Source organism: Drosophila virilis, chromosome X, assembly GCF_030788295.1.
Source record: "Drosophila virilis strain 15010-1051.87 chromosome X, Dvir_AGI_RSII-ME, whole genome shotgun sequence".
NCBI classification, from domain to species: domain Eukaryota; kingdom Metazoa; phylum Arthropoda; class Insecta; order Diptera; family Drosophilidae; genus Drosophila; species Drosophila virilis.
Window position 1 is genome coordinate 28,841,855 of NC_091543.1, and position 23,146 is coordinate 28,865,000.

Consider the following 23,146-nt stretch of genomic DNA (forward strand, 5'->3'; position numbering starts at 1 on the left):
ACCGAAGCCGGCGACGCAGCAGCTGAGCTTAACAAAACGAAATAGCTTACAGTTTGTCAATAAAGTGTATTTACTAACAAAAAAAACTCATTTTATGGGCTTATTTAAATCATGTTTATGCCGTTAAGTTTAAGCAAAAATAAAGAATCAAAATAAATTAGTAATGAATAAAAAATCTCATCTTTAGGTAAATTTACTCCCAACTTAACCAAAAAATAAAATAGTGTTTTTTTGGCTAGTTAAAACACTTTATTGACACACTGTACATATGTACATATATATGTATGTACACACTTGCGTACATAGAATAAAGCGAAGCGCAGATAAAGCAAACAAATTTTAGTGACGAAATGAGAGGGAGCCGGGGCGTAAAGCAAAGCACTCGGCGCCTCTGGCTGCAAATGAAGGCATTTAAATTATTATTTTACGGCGAGCATAACCAGTAAAATGGCAAAATCTCAAATACATTGGGACAACTGTGAAAAGAAGAATTCGGGCATGCTGAATCTAAAGGAAACGGGAGCTACTCGCTCTAATTGCTGGCAAGGAGAAGGTTTTGGCACCGCGCGTCAATTTAGTGGTGCTGAATACCAACAGCCCCGCAGGCCCTGGCAAGGTGGGTTTTCGCAAAATTGCTAAGCTAAAGGTGGACTCAAACATTGGCTATGGCGGCCCCAGGAGAACGAACTTTGTGCCCGTGGTGGAGCAATTCGAGGCATTCTCCGTTAACGTGGACAATGCCGATACACAGGTACAAGCCCAGGCCAACGCTGCCGATAAGGGGAATATACAAAGTGGCGCCCAGAAACTCGATCCAGGCTATGATCTGGATGGCACGCCCATGACTGTCGAGGATGTGCTATCGCCCATGTCCGTCGACGATGTGCCGTGGCCTATGTCAGTGGACTGGTCAATGGCGGATGCGAGCAATATCAGCAGCGCCCAGCTTACTAACAGCAGCCATGTCGAGGATATGGCTGATCTTAGGAATGCGCTACTGCAAAGCAACGGCCGCCAGCGCCACTCCGAGGTGTTTCCGGAATTTCCGCGAGTGTGAGAAAAAGCATCGCCCAGAAGCGCAATGCATGCGTCGCCAAACTGCGTCTTATTATGATTGATTGGCTGGTCCAAGTCGCCGAGGAATACAGACTGGACACGGAGAGTCGGTACTTATCAGTCTCATATTTGGATCGCTTCCTCAGCCAGATGTTGGTTAGCACGGCAGCCATGCGCATTGCCTCCAAAGATGAGGAGACGTATCCACCAGATGTTAGAGACTTTGTCTATCTCACCGAGGACAGTTATACAGAGGCCTTGGTGTTGCGCCTGGAGAATGTGTTTCTAGAAAGTCTATCCTTCAAATTATGCACACGGAACCCCACGTCTTCATCAACATCTACGCCGTGCTGTGCGATATGCCCGAAATGCTGAAGTACATTTGTGAGCTCTCACAGTTGGAGGTAGAATCTTATATGCAATATTTGTCCTCGCTCATCTCGGCTGCTTCGCTTGCATTTGCACGTCGCAGCTGGAGGAGATTACCACGTACACATTGGAGCAATTGAAACATGCAGTCGTGCGCCTGTGCAAGGCACACAAGTCAGCCAGAGAGCTAAACACGCACTCTATAAGGGAGAAGTACAATTCAGGACCATGGCTTGCCACAAGATAATTCTAATTGAAAAGCCCGTAACCAACAGTCTTAGGCAACTTATACAATTTAAGTTATTGTTTCATTATTCGTTCTATGTCGTATTTTTGATTTATTCCTAAGGTATTTATGTAACCAGATATGTACATATGTAAACAATGTCTTTCACATATGCATGCTTATAATCGGCCGAAGCTAAATATCATTAAATATTTATGCAACATAGTATATGCTAACTAAATAGGCTGTAAATTAAAATAGCAGCACAGAAAACAAAACAATCGCAATTGTAATGCTGTTGATAAAAGTCGAAGCAGACGCTCATGAATGTGTCTGTGTGTACATGTATACAGAAATTCTTGGAATTTGCGCTAGCTGCCGCAAACACGTGGTCAGTCAAATTTTCTACAGTATGTCTTATTGCGCTTGGAAACGGAGCAGGTTATTGACTATCGGAAAAGAAACCAATTGGGGTCGGAGATGCTTCCTTCGGCCCGTTACATAAAATATGTTTTAATCCATGTATAAATCTTTTTGTCCAGACTGACGGAATGGTGATCAACGCACAGCCCAAACCGTAAGAGCTACAAAGCTGAAATTTTCAGTGTAGCCACCTTTTGTGTGAAGAATTCCACCGGCAAATGTGAAAAAATCGTGAAATCAAAGCTTGTCGGTGAAAAGTGCAATTCAAAGATTTTATGGTCAAGATTTAAGTTTTGTCCGATTTGCTTCAAACTTATTTTCGAAGCTCTACATAAAAACATAATGAATACGTGTTTCAGCGATTTGGGAAATTCCACCCGCAACAGTGGTAAGCTTGTGGAACTTTTGTTAGTTTATTGTCCGATCAGTGTCAACATCGTTTTTAAAGCTTTTTGAGAACATTTATTTCGTACGTGCAACGGGCACGGAAACTTGCATGTTTCAGAAACTAATTACAACAAATTTCGATCTAGATCTAGATTTGGTAGATCCCAATTCTGGGCAGATATCGATTAAGGCCCGCGACTTCCAGATGAACATATGTAATGTTTTCAATATTTTTAGTAGAACGGGTAATTGCAAATTAAATTGTTTCATTAAAATTTGAGAATATACGGGAAACCAAGAGTTGTACAAGTACCTCGATTCAAGTATGTATGTGTAGAAGGACTCACACCGTGAACTGAACCATCGACATCTTTTTTTCTGGGTGGCAGCGCAGATGTGTGGGCCATAAGAAGCTTCCTCCTTCTCAAAATTGTGGAGTGTGAAGTAGAAGCGGAAAGTATCCTGGACAGTATCCTCTGATAACCATAATTTATCATAACTATTAAAGGAGATTAAAGAGATTCGATTCGATAGCTTTAAATTGTTTATAGATCGATAAGAAAAATCTATTTTACATTCTAAAACTTGAACAATTAAAAAATAATTACTATTGTTCAAGAAACTTTATTATTTATACAAAACGAAAAAACAGCTCAAATTCTATAGATATTGCAAAAAAAAAAAAAGTATTGTCTGTTTTGTGAGCAGTTGTTTTAGTGGATCTTGTTCCAGGCACATGCCAACTGGTCCTCCTAATAGATGTAACCCCCGTTGGAGCCATATTTGGTGTCCAGGCCGCTGTAGCCCGTGCCGGCGTAGCTGGTCAGAGCTGGCAGATAGGCGCGCGAGGGCGTGGCATAGCTGTTGTACTGCGGCACCGAGGCATAGCTGTTGTAGCCGGAGTTGACCAGCGGGGCACTGTAGCTGGAGCCGAGGCCGGAGCCCGAGTAGTAGCCGACGCTGGAGTAGGCGCTGCCCGTATACGAGGGATACGTGGAATGCGTGGGATACGAGGGATACGAGGAGTACGTTGAGTAGCCGCCAGCGCCGCTCAGCGGGGGCAAATAGTTCCGCGAGAGGGACAAATGGGAGACATCAGCGGCGCACAGTGCCAGGGAAGCAATCAGAACGATGGCCGTAATGGAGGGCTGTACAAAAGGCAGACAAGAAAATTATGGTATGCTACTATATACTAAAAAGAACTGCTTAATCTGAGTACTTTTCTAATTCTACTTTAAGCCTTGTTGAGGCCATTTTAAATGACATCAATATATATCACATGGGTTTTTGTTTCATAAATAGTAGAATTTAGTTTTCACAGTTTTAAAAAAAATGGTCACACTTTAATATACATATATAGAAACCCGCTAGTGCAGTGCCGTTGATTATATTTTCACAGATTTTCTTTAGTACTTGCCATTTTAAGGATTTGAAGTCTTAAAGTCCTACGTTGTTAGACAAATACAATTCCTAGAAGAGTTATGCACTGGGACAAGGCTGCCGAATGACTGTTGTTCATCTTGGCATCGAGTGCGCGTTTTATACGCTTGAAAACAAGCTGAACTGTTATTAAATTAAATATATCGTGCGGACAGATTTTACAACTAATTTTAACGCCTTTACCGCACTGCAAACATGTCGACGGACAATGCTCATTACTCAAGCCAACAATGACTGAAGCCGAAACCCAAACTGAAACTGAAACTGAAACTGAAACTGAACCGTTTAGAAATGTACGGCGACATGTTTAGCTGTTTTAGCGGATCCCACGATCCCACGACTCATCGACGGTGAACACCCAATTTTGGTTGGTCTTGGATGGTTGGTAGCTTTTGTGGTGCTTTTTATACCCTTGCGGAAGGTATTCCGATTTTGTCGATCAGTAACATCAAATGTCATTATGAATATATCATATATGAACCATACATAGGATGAATAAAACCTTCGAATTTGCTTTAGAACAATCCAACATTGGTACACTATATTACAAAAAAGAAATGAGTATTTGTATTAGTTTCTCTGTGATCAAAATCTAATCGGATTTACTATTTCTTATAGTTTTTTTTAGAAACAGTCGTACGGAAGTAAAGTGTTTGCATGAGAACAGTTCTAAAAATTGAAATAAAGTGCACATCTGCCAGGGTATTTACAGTTCGGTGTGCCGATGACAGCTCTCTTATTTTGTTCGGTTTTGTTATTGTTTTTATGACCCTGCCACGCCTTGCCTCACGTACTTCACCTCTCCTTCCGTGTTGTTGAGATGCGAAACGTCGCTTGGCTGGCTTTAAGGGTAACATCGTCGCGCGCTCTTTTTCTTTAATTATACAATTTATATTTTTTAAATCTAACTCTGGTTATTGTTTTGTGTTAAGTGCCCTTGTTGTTGTTCGTGTTTGTTGTTTTATGACATTTCGCGGTCGCCGGTCTAACGCTGTTGTCTTATATGAGTCGCTGCTCATAAATCTTAAAGTTATTAATTGTTGCTACATCACAGATTGCAGTCCATTTGCGGTATCTCAGGTTTGAGTCCGGGATCCGATTGCAATAATTCTTTGTCTGGCCCAAAAATGACCACGTTACTTGATATCAAAACAGCTTCGATGTGAGATCATTAATTTCTTATTTTTATTATTTATATTTATATCAGAATATCATTAAATCAAATGCTATGTCATTCTATAACAAGAATACAAAAGTTGCATCCTCAATATCAATAATTTCGCATTTCTAAATACGTTATACAATAATTTGAAATTTTAGATCGCTTATTGGCAACATTTTCGTTAAGGAGTTGCCACCGGTTGTCACAATAAGGCTGCCATTTATTATTGGGCGTGTGGACACACTGCCCATGCTTATGGGCTGCGTTTTCGCAAGAAACCCAATATGGAAATAGAAGGAAAAAAATGTAGCAAATCAATAAGCACACCGTTTCGCAACGCTGCATAATGCCGCGCCGTGAAAACAATAAAGTTGATATCAAGCCTAGTTGGATTACTGATTCCCGCAACTTTTTTACTCATGTAATTACCGATACCTTGGAGAGTCTCTGCAAAAATTCAATGATTGAACTAAGCGACACTGAAAAAAGTGCGCTCTCCAAACTGGAGACACAATGGATGCAACACTATATGCCCAGCAAGCATATGCCGGAGTCGAATCCCTGCCCATTACCGGTTCCCAAGCGAAAGCCGCGACGGCCTACCGTAAGACCGAGAGCAAAGGCAGCCGGTAAAGCAAAGCCAGATGCACAGTCTGTGGATCCCCACACTTTGGATGACCACGTCAATATAGTGTATCGCATTTGCATTCCTCCACTGAAGCCCCATTGGCAGTGCCGCAGCTTCGATCTCTGTATGCCTGCATATGTATGCAAGGACAATTTAATTGAGCAGCTAATAACCTGGCAGCTGCTGGACCGCATTATGGAGCTGCCGCAGGAAGAGGCCACGGCGATGTTTCAGAAGTATGTGAAAAAATTGCTGCAGATGCAAGTTGATTAAGCAGGCCTTCCAAAATAAGATATATTTTAATACGCATATATATATATATATATATATTTGTATATATATATATATAATGTTTGTGTGTGTATGTATGTATGAATGATGTATGTAATAGGTTTGTGAAACACAAGTAAATTCAATAATGTGAGGATTGAAATTGACGCAATTCGTAAATCTAACGCATTTTTGGCCTTTTGGAGTATTTCAACAGTTATAATAACTGGCCACACTAAATGTAACGGCACTTGGCCGAATTTCGAAATTGGAAACTGATCAATTGCAGTTCATTGCAATTGAACATCGTTCAGTTCGCTTTTTGCATTTCAACGTTTGCGTTGAACTTGCGCATGCTCGTTGCATTTTGTTAATCATTGATGTTGAACGTTTTTTTTTTTGTGTTCTGTTAAATGTTTAATTTATGAATAAGAACGCGGTGAATAAAACCACAAACTGCTGCACTAAAAGCAAGTATCAAATGTAAGTAGCAAATATCGCTGGAGCTATGTTTGTTGCGTGACATAACCTCAAATGCACACGTGGATTTATTTTTAATAGGGCCGCAATCTTGCGGGATAATCATGTGCGAACACAGTGCCATGTGCGTGGCCGGCAGTGGAGTGGTAAAAACGTCAGCCGGTGGTCCTGGTGGCTTTTGTGCCTGTGCCCTGCAGTGCTGCTGCTCGTTTGCGGTGAGGCTTCTGCCGCCGCGACGGGATCAGCGCACGCGAGGTGCGATGCAGATCAATTCCAGTGCAGAAACGGAGTCTGCATCTTACAGGCGAAGATGTGCGACGGACGAAGCGATTGCACAGACAACACGGATGAATTGGAATGCGGCAAGTGAAGAAATTCTAAAATCGAACCTAACCTCACCTAAACAAACCTAACCTCAAACTAATGTACATTATATCCTTGGACTGCAGACTACAAAATGTGCCGGCAGCCGCATTGGTTCCCGTGTGCCCAGCCACACGGTGCCTGCCTGGCAGCGGAACTAATATGCAACGGCGTCGACAACTGTCCAGGCGGTGAAGATGAGCTTCAGTGTCCGCATCGCCTGGTATTCAACTTCGGCCGGCGCAATTGCAGCCAATATGAGTACATGTGCCAGGATCACAGCTGCATACCGCTCGACTTCATGTGCGACGGCAAATCCGACTGTGCCGATAACTCCGATGAGACAGCTGGCTGCAAACAGGCGGCCACCAGCTGCACTAGTGGTCATCTCTGCAGCAACGGCCGTTGCCTGCACCGCAAGCAATGGCTCTGCGATGGCGTCGATGACTGCGGCGATGGCAGCGATGAGAGTGACTGCGGTGAGTCTTGCTTAAACAGAAGTACAGCATGAACCCAGCATTAAACACTTGCATTCAAAATTTTGCTTTCCAGAGAATCTCTGTCAGCCGTCTATGGGAAAGTTCATGTGCCGCAATCATGGCAGCTGCCTGCCGCTCAGCCAGGTGTGCGATGGCCAGCCCAATTGTTCGGATGGAAGCGATGAGAGCGAAAGCTGCCGTGCCAAGCCCGATTGCAGCACAAAGCAATGCCCGCCTGGTGCCAGTTGCCACATGATGCCCGCCAGCGGGGCGGAATGCTTTTGCCCAGACGGCTTTCGGCTGTTAAAGTTTAAGGATAAATGCGAAGATATTAACGAGTGTCAGGAGCGTGATGACTTGTGCAGTCAGCGCTGCGAGAATACATCCGGCGGCTATCGTTGTGCCTGCGATGCGGGCTACGAACTGGATGCCAGCAACAATCGCACCTGCCATGCCCTGGATATTGGCTCAGGGAAACAGTCCGCACTGCTGCTTTACACCACACAGGTGACTGTCATGGGCATGCATTTGAAGCAGCAAACGCATCAGCGCAATCATGTCTTCAGCGTGGCCACCAATCTGAGCAAGGTGATTGGCGTGGCCTTCGATGGCGATCACATCTACTGGACCAACATACAGAACGAGGCAGAGAGCATTGTGCGTGCACGTGCCGATGGCTCTATGGCGGAGATATTGCTAACATCTGGTCTGGATGCGCCCGAGGATTTGGCCGTCGATTGGCTGACGCACAACATTTACTTTTCGGACAACATAATGCGACACATTGCGGTCTGCTCGAACGATGGGCTCAGCTGTGTGGTGCTGGTTACCCAAGATGTGCATCAGCCGCGCAGTCTGGCGCTATGGCCACAGCGTGGCCAAATGTTCTGGACCGACTGGGGCAATAAGCCAATGATAGCGCGCGCTTCCATGGATGGTACTAGATCCCAGCCGATTGTTGCCGATAATATACACTGGCCCAATGGCATTGCATTGGACATGCATCAGGAGCGTATCTACTGGGTGGACGCCAAGCTGGGCAGTGTTCAGACCGTGCGTCCAGATGGTAGTGCACGCCGCACTGTGCTAGACGGCATGCTAAAGCATCCGTACGGACTGGCGGTATTCGAGGATCAGCTATACTGGTCAGATTGGGGCACCAAGAGCATCCATGCCTGCAATAAGTTCTCTGGGAAACAGCATCGCATCTTGGCACGCGATCGCATCATCTATGCTGTCCACGTCTATCATCCGGCCAAGCAACCGCAGGTGCCGCATCCCTGTGAAACGGCGCGCTGTTCGCATCTATGTCTGCTCGCTGAACCGGATGCTGGTGGCTATTCATGCGCCTGCCCGGAGGGCATGACCCTATCACCGGATGGACATCGCTGCAGCCAAACCGAGAAGAAGCAGCGTCTGTTTATTGGACTGCGCCAGGTGCTGCTCGAGATTGAGCACACTTCGTTTGGCCGTCACGTAGTCAGCGCGTCGCACACCCTGCCCTGCCGCATCAGCGAACTGGCCTACAATAGCATCAATAGCACCGTCTTCATTGCGGACAATATGCAGCGGGCGATCTTCGAGTACGCGCCCCATCCGAGCGAGCAGCGCTTAACCATGCTGGTCTCCCGCAATTTGGGCAATATCAGCAGCCTGGCATTTGATCATTTGGCTCACAATCTATACTGGGCAGACATGGAGCGGCATGTTATTGAGCTGTTATCGCTGCGCACCGGACATCGTGCACTGGTGCGCTTTTTTGCCGGAGATGAGCTGCCCATCGGTCTGAGCGTGATGCCAGCCGAGGGTTATATGTTTGTAGCGCTTAAGGCGCGCAGGCATACGCACATCGATCGCGTGGCATTAAGCGGACGCGGCGCCCAGACCCATGTCTTTGAGGAGGATCTGGGCGATGATGACATCAAGTTCGCTGTCGACTATGAGACGCACACCATGTACTGGTCGGACAGCGATACGAGTCGCCTTAGCTTCAGCAACTATCGCCAGACGCATGCGCAAATGTTTCGCGGCAAGTTCCGGCGACCATACGCTCTGGCTTTGGTCAATCAGGATCTGTTCTGGAGCGAGCTCGGTACACCGGCCATCTACTGGACGCACAAGAGCAACATGGGCCCCAACAAACGCATCGAGATCGAAACGAATCCGCACCTGGGTCTCGATGGTGACGCTGCAACAGCCGCCACCTATCTGCACCTCACGCTGCCCGTTCGCATACCGCTGACGGCCAGCGGGCGAGTGGTTGCCAGTTTAACGCCGCATCCCTGCCAGCAAGCCAACGGAGGCTGTTCCCATGTGTGCGTCAGTGCGGGACAATTTGACAGAGCGTGCCTCTGCCCCGCCGGCTTCGTGTATCGCGATGCCTTCAATCGCAGCTGCACCGAGGCCCTGGACTGTGAGTTCCGTTGCCGTTCCTCCGGCGAATGCCTGACCATGGCACATCGCTGTAATGGTCATCAGGATTGCGCCGACAGCTCCGACGAGTCGGACTGTGACACCATCAAGCGCGTCAAGGTCAAGTGCGGACTCACTCAATTCACCTGCCATGACGGTGAACGGTGCCTGGATAAGAGCAAGCGATGCGATGGACACAAGGACTGCGATGATAACTCGGACGAGCTGCACTGCGCCCAATTCGGTACGTTACTTTGCTTCAATTAAGCTCTCAGTCTGTCAATCACTCAATCGATCTGTCAAGTAGACAGTCAATTAATGGCTGAATCACTGAATCTGTCGACAATCTATCTAACTATCCGACAGTCGTATCATTCATATCATATGTCCATCACTCAATCAGTCCATTTCGCCTCCAGATAAAACCAAGCTCTGCCACGCTCACCAACTTGCTTGCGATAATGGCAAGTGCGTGGATTACACCTTGGTGTGCGATGGCAAAAACGATTGTGGCGACAACTCGGATGAGCTCCGCTGCAAGGAGGCCGCCAGCTGTGATCGTGGGATGTTCCAGTGCAGCAGCGGCTCGTGCATTGCCAGCAGCTGGGAGTGCGACGGACGCATCGACTGCAGCGATGCTTCCGACGAGCACGACAAGTGCGGCCAGCGCCAGTGTCCGGCGCAGATGCATCGCTGTCTGTTGGGCCAGTGCCTCGATGCGCAGCTCGTCTGCGATGGCCACAACGATTGCGGCGATCTGTCCGATGAGCTCAACTGTGAGCAGCGCAAAGGCGCTGCTGCTACTGGTGCTGCGGTCAACATAAGCTGCGGCACCCTGACCACGCCCATGTATCAATGCGCCAGCAATATGCAGCTCTGCCTGGACATGGAAGTGCGCTGCAATGGCAGCGCCGAGTGTCCGCGCGGTGAGGACGAGGCCGACTGCGGCGAGCTATGCAGCATCTACGAGTTCCAGTGCCGCGACAGTAAACAGTGCATACGCCAGGAATTCCGCTGCGACAAGGAACGCGACTGCGCCGACGGCAGCGACGAGGAGCACTGCGAACAGTACGCCAATGGCAACGAGACAAGCACTCATCTGGCTGGTGAAAGTGTGAGTGCAAGGCGCGCCTGTAAGCCCCATCTGTTCGATTGTCACGATGGCGAGTGCGTGGACATGTCGCACGTGTGCAATGGCTTTGCGGACTGCACCAATGGCAACGATGAGGGCCCGCAGTGTACCAGCGCATGCAGCAAGCCTCTGTGCCAGCACAGATGCCAGGCGACGCCGGCGGGCGCTGTCTGCACATGCCTGGATGGCTATCGATTGGCCAGCGATCAGCGCAGCTGCGTGGACATTGATGAGTGCGCCGTCCCCGCTGAGCAGCAGCCGTGCGCCCAGCTCTGCGAGAATACGCCGGGCAGCTATCAGTGTCAGTGCCATGCGGACTTTATGCTGAGTCAAGATCGAAGCAGCTGCAAGAGCATACAATCCGGTGCCCCGCTGCTCTTCACCAGCTACAACGAGGTGCGAAATCTCAGTGCACATCCGGTGACGCTCTCTGTGGCCTGGTCAGCGAATGATACGGCCATCAGCGGCTTCGATGTGGACATGCGCCGTCAGCTGGGCTACTTTAGCAGCGAGGAGCAGAACATCATTTACCGCGTAAACTTGCGCGATCGCAGCCAAATGACTGCACTCGCTCTGCGCTCGCCCAGCAAAATGGCCGTGGAATGGACGACGGGCAATGTGTATGTGATCAGTGGCAGGACGCCGCAGCAGATAAGCGTCTGCAATTTTGAGGCCAAGATGTGCGGCAGCATACTGCAAATGTTGTCACGTTTCAGTCTGAAGGCGCTCGCCGTGGACGCGCACAAGGCGCGTCTCTTCTATGTGGCCATACGCAGCGAAAGCTTTGGCCAGCCGATCACACAGCTTCATATGGCGCGACTCGATGGCAGCCGACGGGAGCTGCTGTTGCGGAAGCAGCGCAGCTATGTGACAGCGATTGCAACCGATCCCCATCAGCAGCTGCTCTACTTTGTGGATCTGCATAGTCACACTTTGGAGATGATCAGCTACAAGGGACGCGGCAGTGGCAAACAGCGGGAGGCGCATGTTTTGCTCCAGAAGAGCAATGCGCTGCTCCAGCCGACTGGACTGAGCATCTATGAGAATCAGGCGCACATTGTCAATATGGGCGCCAAGGAGGCGGTCAGCTGCCAGCTGTATGGCCAGCGCACTTGCAAGGCCATCAATCTGAATGTGCTGAACGCCCAGGATATAATTGTTGCCGGCTGGTCACGTCAGCCGGCGGCAACAAAGAATCCCTGCCAGCATGCCCACTGCGCCGGCATGTGCGTGCTGGGCGACTATGGCTATGAGTGCATGTGCGGCGATGCCGTTGTGCCCGAGACGCAGCAGTGTCCACACGGCAGCACCAATGAGCTCGACATAAACTCGCTGCTGTCCAGCGAGCAGCGTTCGGATGGCAGCGGCGATGGCGGCGGCGGCGGCGGCAGCAGAGTCGTCTGGCTGCTGGCCATACTGCTACTGATAGGAGTTGTTGGCACCGGCATTGGGTACATGTTTTATCAGTGGCGGCAGCGCGGTCATCGCGATCTCAATATTAACCTGCATTTCCAGAATCCTCTGGCAACGCTGGCCGGCAAATCGATTCAGGAGATCGGCAACGAAGTGGACTTGGCAGGCGAAGGCGGCGGTGGCACCAGTAGCACAAGCACGAGCACAAGCACAAGCATCAACAGCAGCACTGGAACCACAGCCGCCTCTTTTACGGCGGGGCGCGAAACGCTTCACTTTGGCGTACCCAAAATCCTGCAGAGATTACTACAACAAAGGCAAACATCGAACAGCGAACTGGTTACAGAAGTTCCGCTCGAAAACACACGAGTAAGTGGACAACTATCACTATACCCCAGTAACCCTGGAGACACCTTCGACCCATGCTAACTTGCTGATTTTCGAGGGCTATGTTTGTAGCCATATGCTATGTTACGGCAGTTTTAAGCTAGGTTCAGGGTATCCTCCCAGCCGGGCCCTCTCGACCAGCGCAATCCTGCTCTAATAAATTTCTTCAACATTTTCTATCCAACAGCAGTCAAGCGAAATACAGTCGCTGGTCAATGGACGGAGAGGTTGTGGAATGCCGAACGTCCTGGTATCAGGCCCTGGCGATGATGCCGCCTCAGCCGGACACTACGGGGGAGATTACGCAAGCGATGATGTGCATGCACGGCTTGTACCATAGGTGATCAGAATTGATCCAACAATAGCAATGTTAACTAATTCATTTGTAAATTTGTGTGCGTGTTATGTATTTCTACTTGTAATATTTATATTTTTGCATTGTGCATTGGGGTGCATTTTCATGTTATAGTTAAATGTATAGCATACGTTTAGGGTGGCGCCAAAAAAAAAAAAAAAAACATTTATATGGAGTCGTTGCTGTAATAAATACTTGGTATCAATACAGAAATTAAACAATTTATTATACACTTTTAAATCCAATCGTTATATTCGCACAATCTTGTGAAAGCTTTTTAAATTGCATTTGCTATTCGTGCATTGGCTGCTTGCAGTGGCTTCACAACTGTGACGACTGTTAGCTGCGCCTGCTGTTATGTTATAGTGAAACCAAAACTGTAAAAGCTACAGTTAACATTTTAAAATCATGTAACGGTCAGACGTTACCAGCGCAACAGCTGCTAGCTTGGCATATTTAGAGAAGGAGCAAAAATAATGTGTACAAAATGTCTTTAATATTTGTATTATTTTATTTTTGCGCTAAGACGTCAGTATAAATATCATATCCAAATTTAAATTTGTTATCTTTAAAAGCTTGAATGTTAACATTCGTTGTCGTTGGACTAATTTCTATAGTTTTTATAATCAAGTTGAAGCTATAAATATATAGTCGGTTATCAGCAATAAATAGATTAATAACATGTTATTGACTGCCGACTGATGCAACGTCATATTTTAGAAGGAAACTTAATACAAACTTAATAGCAGCAATAACAACTCGATGTGAGCACGTGTCACGCGCACGCACGTTTTAACAATATATGCACATAAATGTATGTAAAAAACATTCGAAGTTATTTTGTTTGCTTTTTTTTTCGTTCCCATTGGAATCACGCACGTGCGCATCTCTAATAACACGCAGCGCCGTTGCTGGTTGGCTGATACTCGGCTCAGCTGTTGTTGCTGTAATACTTGTTATTGTTGCTGTTGCTTACACACGTTGCGCTACGCTCAGGCTGGCTGCTGTTATCACACAGACGCACACACTTGCAGCAGCGAAGAAAGAGAGCGACAATAACAGTGTTGATAGTCACGTGTGTGTTGCCGATACACTTACATGCACACACACACACACACACACACACACATGCACATGGCCAGCTGAGACGCTTAACAGTAACAGCGCGTCAGCCAATAACAGCGTCTGTTGTAGCAGCAACAGTATCAAACAGCAACAACAAAATTAGCAGCAATAGCAGCAACAGCAGCGGCAGCAACTACGTATGCATGCATGTACATATTCTTATACATATACATACATATATATAAATGTATAGAAATATATGTAAATACATTTGTATATATGGCTAGAGTGGGCTGGTCGTGGCCGCTGCTGGCCGCCGTCGCGCCGGCCACTGTTATAAAATAGCTCTACTCTCACATAGAATTTGTCATTCGGCGACAATTTCTAAGCACCCAAAGACGTTAAAGGCGTCCCGTGCCTGCCTGCCTGCCTATCAGCCTATCAGCCTATCAGCCTGCCTGTTTACCAGTCAGACTCACAGCCTTCAATTCAGTTGACTTGTATTCCTTGCCGGAACAGTTGGAACTTAAAAAGTGCGCGCGCTTAAAACTATAAAAGTCAAATAATTTAAATTTTAATCCAGTTCAATTCAAATTAAAAAAAAAAAAAAAGATTAATTAAAAAATGCCTTTTGCAAGTCAACAAATGCAATCCGTGGCCAGCCAGCAGCTGTCAAAATCGGACACCATCAAGCTGCGTAACAAACACATTGGGTTAGTATAAACAAATGAATTTCCTTAACTATTGCATAAAATAGACTACAATTGTTTGCATAAACGTGTGTGTGTGTGTGTGTGTGTGCGTGTGTGTGTGTGTGACTGCATAGATTTGCAATGCATGCTAATTACATGCATACGTAGTTAAACATGTTATGTTTATGTTTACGTTATGTTATGTGATGCTCGCACTTACATATGTTATGCGCATGTTAGGTGACCTTCTGTCAAGCGATTTCGCTGTCAAGGTCAACAAGCGGCATCCCCACACGGCACAGTCATCGTTGTCGTTCTGTCGTGCTCTTTGTTGCTCTCTGTTAGTGCCACATGCCAGCTTGCCTGGGGAAGGGGGTGCCGTGCCGTGGCTGTAGCAGTGCAGTGCTCTGCTCTGCCGCCGTTTTTGTCATCCGATGACAAATGCTAACAAAACTTTTGGCAATTGCCAAACATTCGCGGCCCACTGAATGGGCCGAAAGTAGCCGCATTTATTTTTGGTCTTTATCGATTTGCCGCCCAGCAGCAATAACAAAGGCGCTTTTAAGCATAAGCACGTACATATATGTATATGCACGATTATTGAACAATACTTGATAACTGCATTTGCGCCTGAAACAGTTAACATTTCTAACAGTGCGTTTACATAAACCAGTTGTGAATTATATCGCACACGTTTATTGACTGCAAGTTTAAACAAACACGCTGCGGCGCCAACTCGAGCAAATACTTACTAGAATTACGCCCATAAAAACTGTTTATAATCCTAGGTTAGACACTTTAGCTAACCTCCATAACGAGGCGTCACTTTTGCCCCACCCATATCAGTATCCGTATCTGCGCCCTCTGACGGTATTACATATATGGTTGATGACATAGGCCCCGTCGAGAGGCCGTAGAAACTCGGCAATTCAAAGACGTCACATCGAACAAGCTTGTTGCAGTCGAATGCCATAGAGATAATCAGGCAGACAGCTTTTTTTTTTTTTGATATATGTAAATGTTTAAATTTAAGTTAATTATAATTTTGATAAGCAAAACAAGAAACAAGAAATACATCAACAAATTTGTGCTCCTTTCACTTCTCTTTTCAAAACTCGCAAATATCGAATAATACAGACAAGCCTGCCAACTCTTCTATCGCTCCGATCCATTGAAAATAGTCCGCGGACAGGGTCAGTATATGTTCGATGAGGAGGGCACACGCTATCTGGACTGCATCAATAATGTGGCACATGGTAAGTAGACAAGCCTTTCAATCTGTCTAACTTGCAATCTTTCCATCTGTACAATCTTTCCATTTGAACAACATATATCTGCATTTATTATAAAATTATTTTTGTGGGTCAATTAATGGCGCCGGACTCGGGACCGGGGCCCGATGAAATGGGCTCGTCAGCGACAGGCCCGGGTCCACAGCTCAAAGCAGCACACAACAATCGTCCGTCATAATAATTTCTTTATGCTGATACGTCTGGGTGCATTGTGATAAAAAAAAGAAAAAAAAAAAAAACGGAAAGACACGTGTAAGAGTACGGCGTATAGGACGCAGCGATGCCCCCGGTAGGGCAGTGCATGCTCCGGGACTTTGGCAAGTTCAAGGTTGTGCACGTTGTGCACCCGGCACACAGAACGGCCTGGCCCAGAGCAGACCGGCTCAGCCGGCTGGCCAGACATCGGCGGCATGCTCAGGCCCCGATTGAGCAGCTTTGTGTGATTTGATTCGAGTAGCTGGCGCAAAAACTGACTCAGCCTTATCACACACACGTTGCTTGGGGCTGGCGCTGGGCCGGGGCCGGCCTATTCGTACGTCTCTGTTTTTAGATGCTGCCCGTTGATTTCGGGCCCCGGCACGCGGCACACGGCGCACAACAGCAGCTGTTGCCCGGTCTGATTAAGTTGCTCAAGTGATTGTGGGGCGGATTGGGGTGGTGAGAGAGGGATTGTGGGAGGGGGGGTTGTAATAACAACAACAATCAACTATGATTGACGTGTGTGCAATTTGCCAATTTGCGTTGTGAGAAACTGAAATTGTGTCCAACTGACACCACCAGCAAGTGCATCTTCACACATTGTTATCCCTTTTTTTTTTTTTTACGGAATTTTCCATTCAAAATGCACGTTAACAGTGCTTAGCAGCGTCGACTGTTACTGTTATGTAAGCTTCAGGCTTGCTGTTATCATTGCAATGTAAGCTGACAACAGTGCGCTGTTATGCTGACCTCTTCAAAGCCGCCGTTTAACAGTTGTGCGCAGTTTTCATTTTCATTTCCATTAAATTATTTTTGTTGTTTATTTTTGTTGTTTTTTTTTTTTTTTTTTGAATTTCATTTAAACAATAACAAACCCGAGGGGGCCTACGAAATTATCATTTGCATATGCTGAGCCTGGGTGCAAACAAATTATAATATTGCTGATAAGCTACAAAAATGGGCCCGAAATACGTCTAACTACCTACCTACATATACTATGTGGTTTCTATGCACAATCATTGTGCCATTATGGTTCGTTGTTCCCAACGTTGGCCGATAAGGCCCAGTGTCCAGAGTCTGTTAAGTATTTATAGCAACTATTTTGGTTGAACTAAAATTATAACAGATGCGGCTCGGAAAAAAACATCAAACATTATTAACCAAACAGTTAAACATAAGCTGTACATTTCAGAATATCGCTGCCCAATACGTTAGCCGGGAACTCGAGCTGGAATCCTCGCATTTGCCTGGAATTCGAACTCGAGTCGAACTCGAAAATACAGTGTTATTGTGTGTTTGTGTCCCTGTCCTCACTATCGAAAGTTGAATCAGCAATAATACGAGCTTAAATCATGCCACAGCTTGTTTATAAATAGTTCTATAAATATGAATTAAGGTCTTTAAATAGCATAGAATAATACACTTATGCGATTCGCTGCAACCTGAGCTATTGAAATAATCAGAAGCCAAAACAGTTTTAATAATAAGCTTGTTTTATTATCAGCATTGAATCGTTCAATCAAAGTGCCTGGGCAAATATCGAGGCTATTTCTGTGCACAAGCTGTTAACGTGATTTCGATTCCGAATTCGACTTTCCCAGCGCCACAATAGACCCCCACTTCACAGCGCAACAAAAGTCCACCAATGAAGTCCACCATTCAATACAGAGAACAAACAGAAGGAAAACTATTCTATAAAACGTGATAAGCCTGTTCGCTGTACACGTGTTCTCATTGCTGACAACAAGCACAACAACAATAATAATAACAATTTGTTGTTGTTTATTACAAAACTTTTGATCTCAATCGTCGCGCCTCACGCGTTCCAATCGCCACGTTATTCTATGATCTCGTGCTACTTTCCTATCGACAGCGACTGCGACTGCGACGGCGACTGCGACGGCGACTGCGACTGCGACTGCGACTATGACTACTCGTAGTTGCCGCTTATCAGCTATGGAAACTAACAGCTGAGAGCTTGCCCTGAAACTGGGCGTTCAGGCAACATGTGAACGTCTCGTGCCGAGTGGAAATCTACGCGAGATAACAACAACAACAAGAACAACAATCTGAATAAGAACAAGAACAAGAACAAGAACAAGAGCAACTTTACTACGCACTTTGGCCGATTGTCCGGCTAGCTAACCGACTGTACGCCCCTCTGTCCGACTCTGCCCCTCCGGCTAGTGTGTGCCCATAGTCTACATTCAATATTTGTTCAAGCCTTACAAACTGAGCAATCAGCGGGGCGTCCATTGCGAGTGGAAAATTCTGTGCAAGATAATGTGGAAAACACTTTTGACACACATGCACACACCAATACATATGTACGTACGTACATATATGTGCGTGTGCCTCTGCAAAAAATGCGGTCAAATGCGCACTTTGAAAAAAAAGAACCATTAGGAATAAAAAAAAATAACTACATAAATATTGCGAAAAATCAACAATCAGCACTTGACTAATTCTTACACATGCCTACAAAAACTTAAGACTGCGCACAGCATAAATATTTAGTTCTTTTAGAGATGAACTAAGTCTTAAAAAAAAAAAAGAAAACTAATATTAAGAGACTGATATCGTTAGAGATTGACAAAATATATTATAAAAAAAAAAGTTTTTAGAAATTGACAGAAGTTAATTTGATACAAAATTAAATAAAAGGTTAGCAATTCTTTCGTAAAACTTAATTGGAAACCTTTTGCCAAACAATATTTAACCAAGTTAATTTTTGATCTGGAATATACTCACTTTCCTTCAATATATTCAAAATATATTCTAGGTGTTCTTCAACATATTTAAATTTTATTTTTATATATATATTGGTTCTTCTTATGAAAAATATTACAAATATATTTGTAATTTTGCTTGGGCTCTATAATTTGAGACTTACTTGGAAAGCTTAAACGGCTTTCCCTTCGATCAAATGTTACCGCCACAATTTCACACTCGATTAAGCAAACGAGCCGAATTTTGTTGGACAGTGTCGTGTCGCCCACACGGCGCAATCACAAGCGGCCGCTAACTATTCGCTTGTCGCATTTGTTTGAGCACGCCTAAAAATAAGCATCCAATTGGGATTCACGTGATGCCACAGTGCGTCGTCCAGATCTGTGCGGAGTGAGAAGCGTTTCGCTTATCAAAGCGTTTGCGCATCTTCGCCCCGAAGTCCGACCTGGGCCTGTATAGACAGGCCCGGGTCCAGGCTACTCAGGCCCCGGCAGCGGACGCGGTCGATAAACGGGCCGGATCGCGGGTCTCTACATTGCCGTCGACTGATTACGCGTTCGATGTTTAGCACCCTCCCCCTTCCCTGCCCAACATCAGCTATCTGCTTCGCCGAGCTAGCTAAATACTATGCCACAATTTTGGGGGTCAGTTGCTCGCCTCGAGAATCACGTGAAGCGCACGCGATGCCCAACCGAGTGCACGTTTCCTCCTCTGCCGCTGATAAAACGTGCCTCGGCCAGACATTTGGCCATGACGAAATCTATTTTTATTGCCCAACTGGAATTGATAAACTAGCCGCTGCAAACTGGACGCCAACTCTGGAGCCAACTCGATTGGGTAACAGCACGTGAATCGCAAGATTCGAAGCCAAATTCCAATCTGTGATATTTATTTTAGGATTTATGCTGCCTGATTTATGTATCGAGATGCCTTCAAAGTATATTCCAAAATACACTTTAATAATATTTACATATGTATGACACTGCGTATGGCAAAGGTGAAGGCATATAAAGTTATGGAACATATTTCTCCCTTCGATGAAAAGCTAAGTTATTGTTTTTTGATTCAAAAGCTGAAAATTGTGTGGCACGAGTATTTCAGTTAAGACTTCCTATGGCAGCTATATGATATAGTGGTTCGATCCAGCCGGTTCCGACATACATCTGTGCTGCGTGCAACAGCAAGAGAGAGTTTTGTGAAGTTTTTGCTAAAGATAGATCGACTCGGCTGTTGATGCTGATCAAGAGTATATATAGATTATATATGGGATCGGAGATGTCTCCTACTGAGCGTTACACATTTCACGACAAAACTGAAATACCCTTTGCAAGGGTATACAAATGGATAAAATGAACAAATAGCTGAACATATCTTAACTTTCACTTGCAGTTGGCCACTGCCATCCGGAGGTGGTGCGTGCTGGGGCCCTGCAGATGGCCACCATCTCGACGAACAATCGGTTTCTGCACGACGAGCTGGTGCAGTGCGCCCGGACGCTGACCAGCAAGATGCCGGCACCGTTGTCGGTCTGCTTCTTTGTCAACTCCGGATCGGAGGCGAACGACTTGGCGCTGCGGCTGGCGCGCAACTATACCAAGCGCCTGGACGTGATCACGCTCGACCAGTAAGTGGAGACTGGAGACCCCAGTCTGAGCTGGGCATTAGTCTAATGTGCATAACAAATTCTTGCAGCGCTTACCATGGTCACTTGCAGTCCGTGATGGAGATCTCGCCGTACAAGTTCAATCAGCCTGGCGGCGAGCAGAAGCCCGAGTATGTGCATGTGGCGCCATGCCCGGACATCTATGGCGGCCAGTTCACCGATAAGCTGCACCCGAATGCGGATCTGGGCGCCCTCTATGCTCAGCCCATAGCGGACATCTGCGAGCGCCAGCAGGCCAAGGGCCAGGGCGTCGCCGCCTTCATTGCGGAGAGCCTGCAGAGCTGCGGTGGCCAGATATTGCCGCCCGCCGGCTACTTCCAGGCCGCATACAATGCGGTGCATCGCGCAGGCGGCCTCTGCATTGCCGATGAGGTGCAGGTGGGCTTCGGCCGCGTGGGCAGCCACTACTGGGCCTTCGAGACACAGGGCGTGGTGCCGGACATTGTCAGCGTGGCCAAGCCCATGGGCAATGGACATCCGGTGGGCGCTGTGGTGACCACCCCAGAAATAGCACAGGCCTTCTATGATACGGGCGTGGCCTATTTCAATACGTACGGCGGCAATCCGGTGTCCTGTGCCATTGCCAATGCGGTGATGCGCATCATCGACGAGGAGGGACTGCAGCAGAACGCCCACCAGCTGGGCGAGTATCTGTTGCGGGAGTGCAGCCAGCTGAAGCAGGAGTTCGAGTGCATTGGCGATGTGCGCGGCCTCGGCCTGTTTGTGGGCATCGAGCTGGTCAGCGATCGGGAGGCGCGCATGCCCGACACCAAGGCCGCCCACTGGGTGGTCAATCGAATGAAACAGCTGCACAAGGTGCTCGTCTCCAGCGACGGGCCCAACGACAATGTCATCAAGCTAAAGCCGCCCATGTGCTTCAATCATGAGAATGCCGATGAGTTTCTGCTCGCGTTCCGCGAATGCCTGACCACCCTCACCCAGGAACAGCTGCAACAGTCAGCCGCAGCGGCGGCTGCGGCGGCGTCGTCGGCCGTTACCACAAACGGTGTCATTGCCACCGCCGCGGACACATTGGCCAACAAGACGAAAATGTTCGAGCGGCAGGATCGTCTCATCAAATCCGTGTGAGTGCCGCAGCCGGATTCTCGCCGAGCCTGTCTTAGTTTTTAGTTACCACACGCAAAGAGATTTATGTTTACATATGTTTACTGTTACTTTTTTTTTTTTTTAATATTATTATTATTAGCTGTAGCAATATCTTACTGTTAGCCATATCTTAGATACATAGTTGAATTTCCATTTTTTTTTTGCTCTGCTTCTACTTCTAGTATCTAGAATTGTAGGCACAAATATTATTATTTTTCTCTATTCTTTTTTTTTTTTTTTGCTAACTTATGGAACAACAAAGTATATTCAATGTGTATATACAAATATTTTTAAATATAAACCAAATAAAATAAAAAAAAAAATCAAACATCTTGTATTTATAATTTGCAATATTTGTAAGGCTTTCTCTCAGTTTTCAGTGACACCAACCAAGTACAAAGTACTTTAAACAAAATATTATACAAAAGAAGCAAATATAAAGATATATTCAATATATACACGCCATGTTCAACAGCAAGACATTTAGCAGGGATTATGCAATAAATCGAATCAACTGAGCAGCTCCAGCCAATCGCATATTCCCTTTTGTTGCTTGCGTGTGTATTGGTTAACATGTGCGCTTGTATTGGTGTGCTCTGGCTCCACGCGGCTCAAACTTAGCCTCGGCTCACATCCGTGTCCCGTGTCGGTGTGTGACACACGCAATAAAAGCTTGCTGGCTGACGTACTTTCAGCGCAAGTTTGATTTATATCTACGAACTGAGCAGCTGCTCTGATCCCAAACATTGAATTTATCCAACCGTATGTGGTAGATGCCACAAGTTGGTTGGAGATCAAATTTAGCCCGCAACTTCCCTACGAAAATATCTGTGACTATTTGCGAATATTTTCGGTAGAAATGGAAATGTATGTATGTATATCCGAAAGCTATCAACATCGGACAACTATATCATATATTTTGCAAATCTAATCTATATAGAGCTATAGGAAGAATCAGTAGAAAAATGAGCTCATCTACAGCAGATTGCGTTTTCCATCATGTTCGATAGATATACTTGGTTTCTCGATGTAACACGGGAGAACGAAGAATCTCCAACTTGAAAATTATCTATACTCCTGTAGGTCCATCTAAAATCTATAAGGGCTGGAGAAATTTTGGTAGTAGGTTCTGCTATTGCCCGGGCACGAATTTGTTTCCGATAATCGATAACTTGCCCCGTTTCCAAGCAAGCGATAAGAATCGATATCGAAATCCTGTCCTTTAGCAAATGTCTTGGCTCATCTCATTTTATACCTATATCTGTACATATATATATATATATATATATATATATATACTTATTTCCATATATATATATAAGGAAACAAGTATCTTCAACTTCTTGTTATATTCTGGTTATATCTAGCTGGCCTAACAAACAGCTAACACAAGTTATATCTTTTTATAGATACTCAC

The 23,146-nt window shown here is 46.1% G+C and overlaps 4 protein-coding genes and 1 pseudogene across 7 annotated transcripts; 4 read left to right on the forward strand and 1 right to left on the reverse strand.

Annotated features, from left to right (window-relative positions):
- Nucleotides 1-511: 511 nt before the first annotated feature.
- LOC26530958 (G2/mitotic-specific cyclin-A-like) lies at nt 512-2,108 on the forward strand (annotated as a pseudogene).
- A 959-nt stretch (nt 2,109-3,067) lies between these two features.
- LOC6632198 (shematrin-like protein 1) lies at nt 3,068-4,001 on the reverse strand. Its single transcript, XM_002054947.4, has 2 exons — nt 3,879-4,001; nt 3,068-3,609 (listed from the first exon to the last, which is right to left on the reverse strand). The coding sequence occupies exons 1-2, from the start codon at nt 3,879-3,881 to the stop codon at nt 3,214-3,216; spliced, it is 399 nt and encodes a 132-aa protein (XP_002054983.2). The 5' UTR covers nt 3,882-4,001; the 3' UTR covers nt 3,068-3,213.
- A 1,522-nt stretch (nt 4,002-5,523) lies between these two features.
- On the forward strand, nt 5,524-5,964 carry moon (moonshiner). Its single transcript, XM_015171286.1, has one exon. The coding sequence runs from the start codon at nt 5,524-5,526 to the stop codon at nt 5,962-5,964; it is 441 nt and encodes a 146-aa protein (XP_015026772.1).
- A 303-nt stretch (nt 5,965-6,267) lies between these two features.
- On the forward strand, nt 6,268-13,214 carry yl (Putative vitellogenin receptor yl). Of its 4 annotated transcripts, none has more exons than XM_032439137.2 (7): nt 6,268-6,444; nt 6,523-6,803; nt 6,891-7,283; nt 7,357-9,939; nt 10,115-12,278; nt 12,343-12,609; nt 12,818-13,214. In XM_032439137.2, the coding sequence occupies exons 1-7, from the start codon at nt 6,386-6,388 to the stop codon at nt 12,969-12,971; spliced, it is 5,901 nt and encodes a 1,966-aa protein (XP_032295028.1). In that variant the 5' UTR covers nt 6,268-6,385; the 3' UTR covers nt 12,972-13,214. The 4 variants fall into 4 exon arrangements, with proteins under 4 accessions (XP_032295028.1, XP_032295021.1, XP_015026571.1 ...); XM_015171085.3 differs by having other exon boundaries at nt 6,269-6,444; nt 12,815-13,214; XM_032439130.2 differs by having other exon boundaries at nt 10,115-12,609.
- A 1,195-nt stretch (nt 13,215-14,409) lies between these two features.
- On the forward strand, nt 14,410-21,980 carry LOC6632193 (alanine--glyoxylate aminotransferase 2-like). Its single transcript, XM_002054945.4, has 4 exons — nt 14,410-14,760; nt 15,877-15,995; nt 20,349-20,583; nt 20,652-21,980. The coding sequence occupies exons 1-4, from the start codon at nt 14,672-14,674 to the stop codon at nt 21,709-21,711; spliced, it is 1,503 nt and encodes a 500-aa protein (XP_002054981.1). The 5' UTR covers nt 14,410-14,671; the 3' UTR covers nt 21,712-21,980.
- The last annotated feature ends 1,166 nt before the right edge of the window (nt 21,981-23,146 follow it).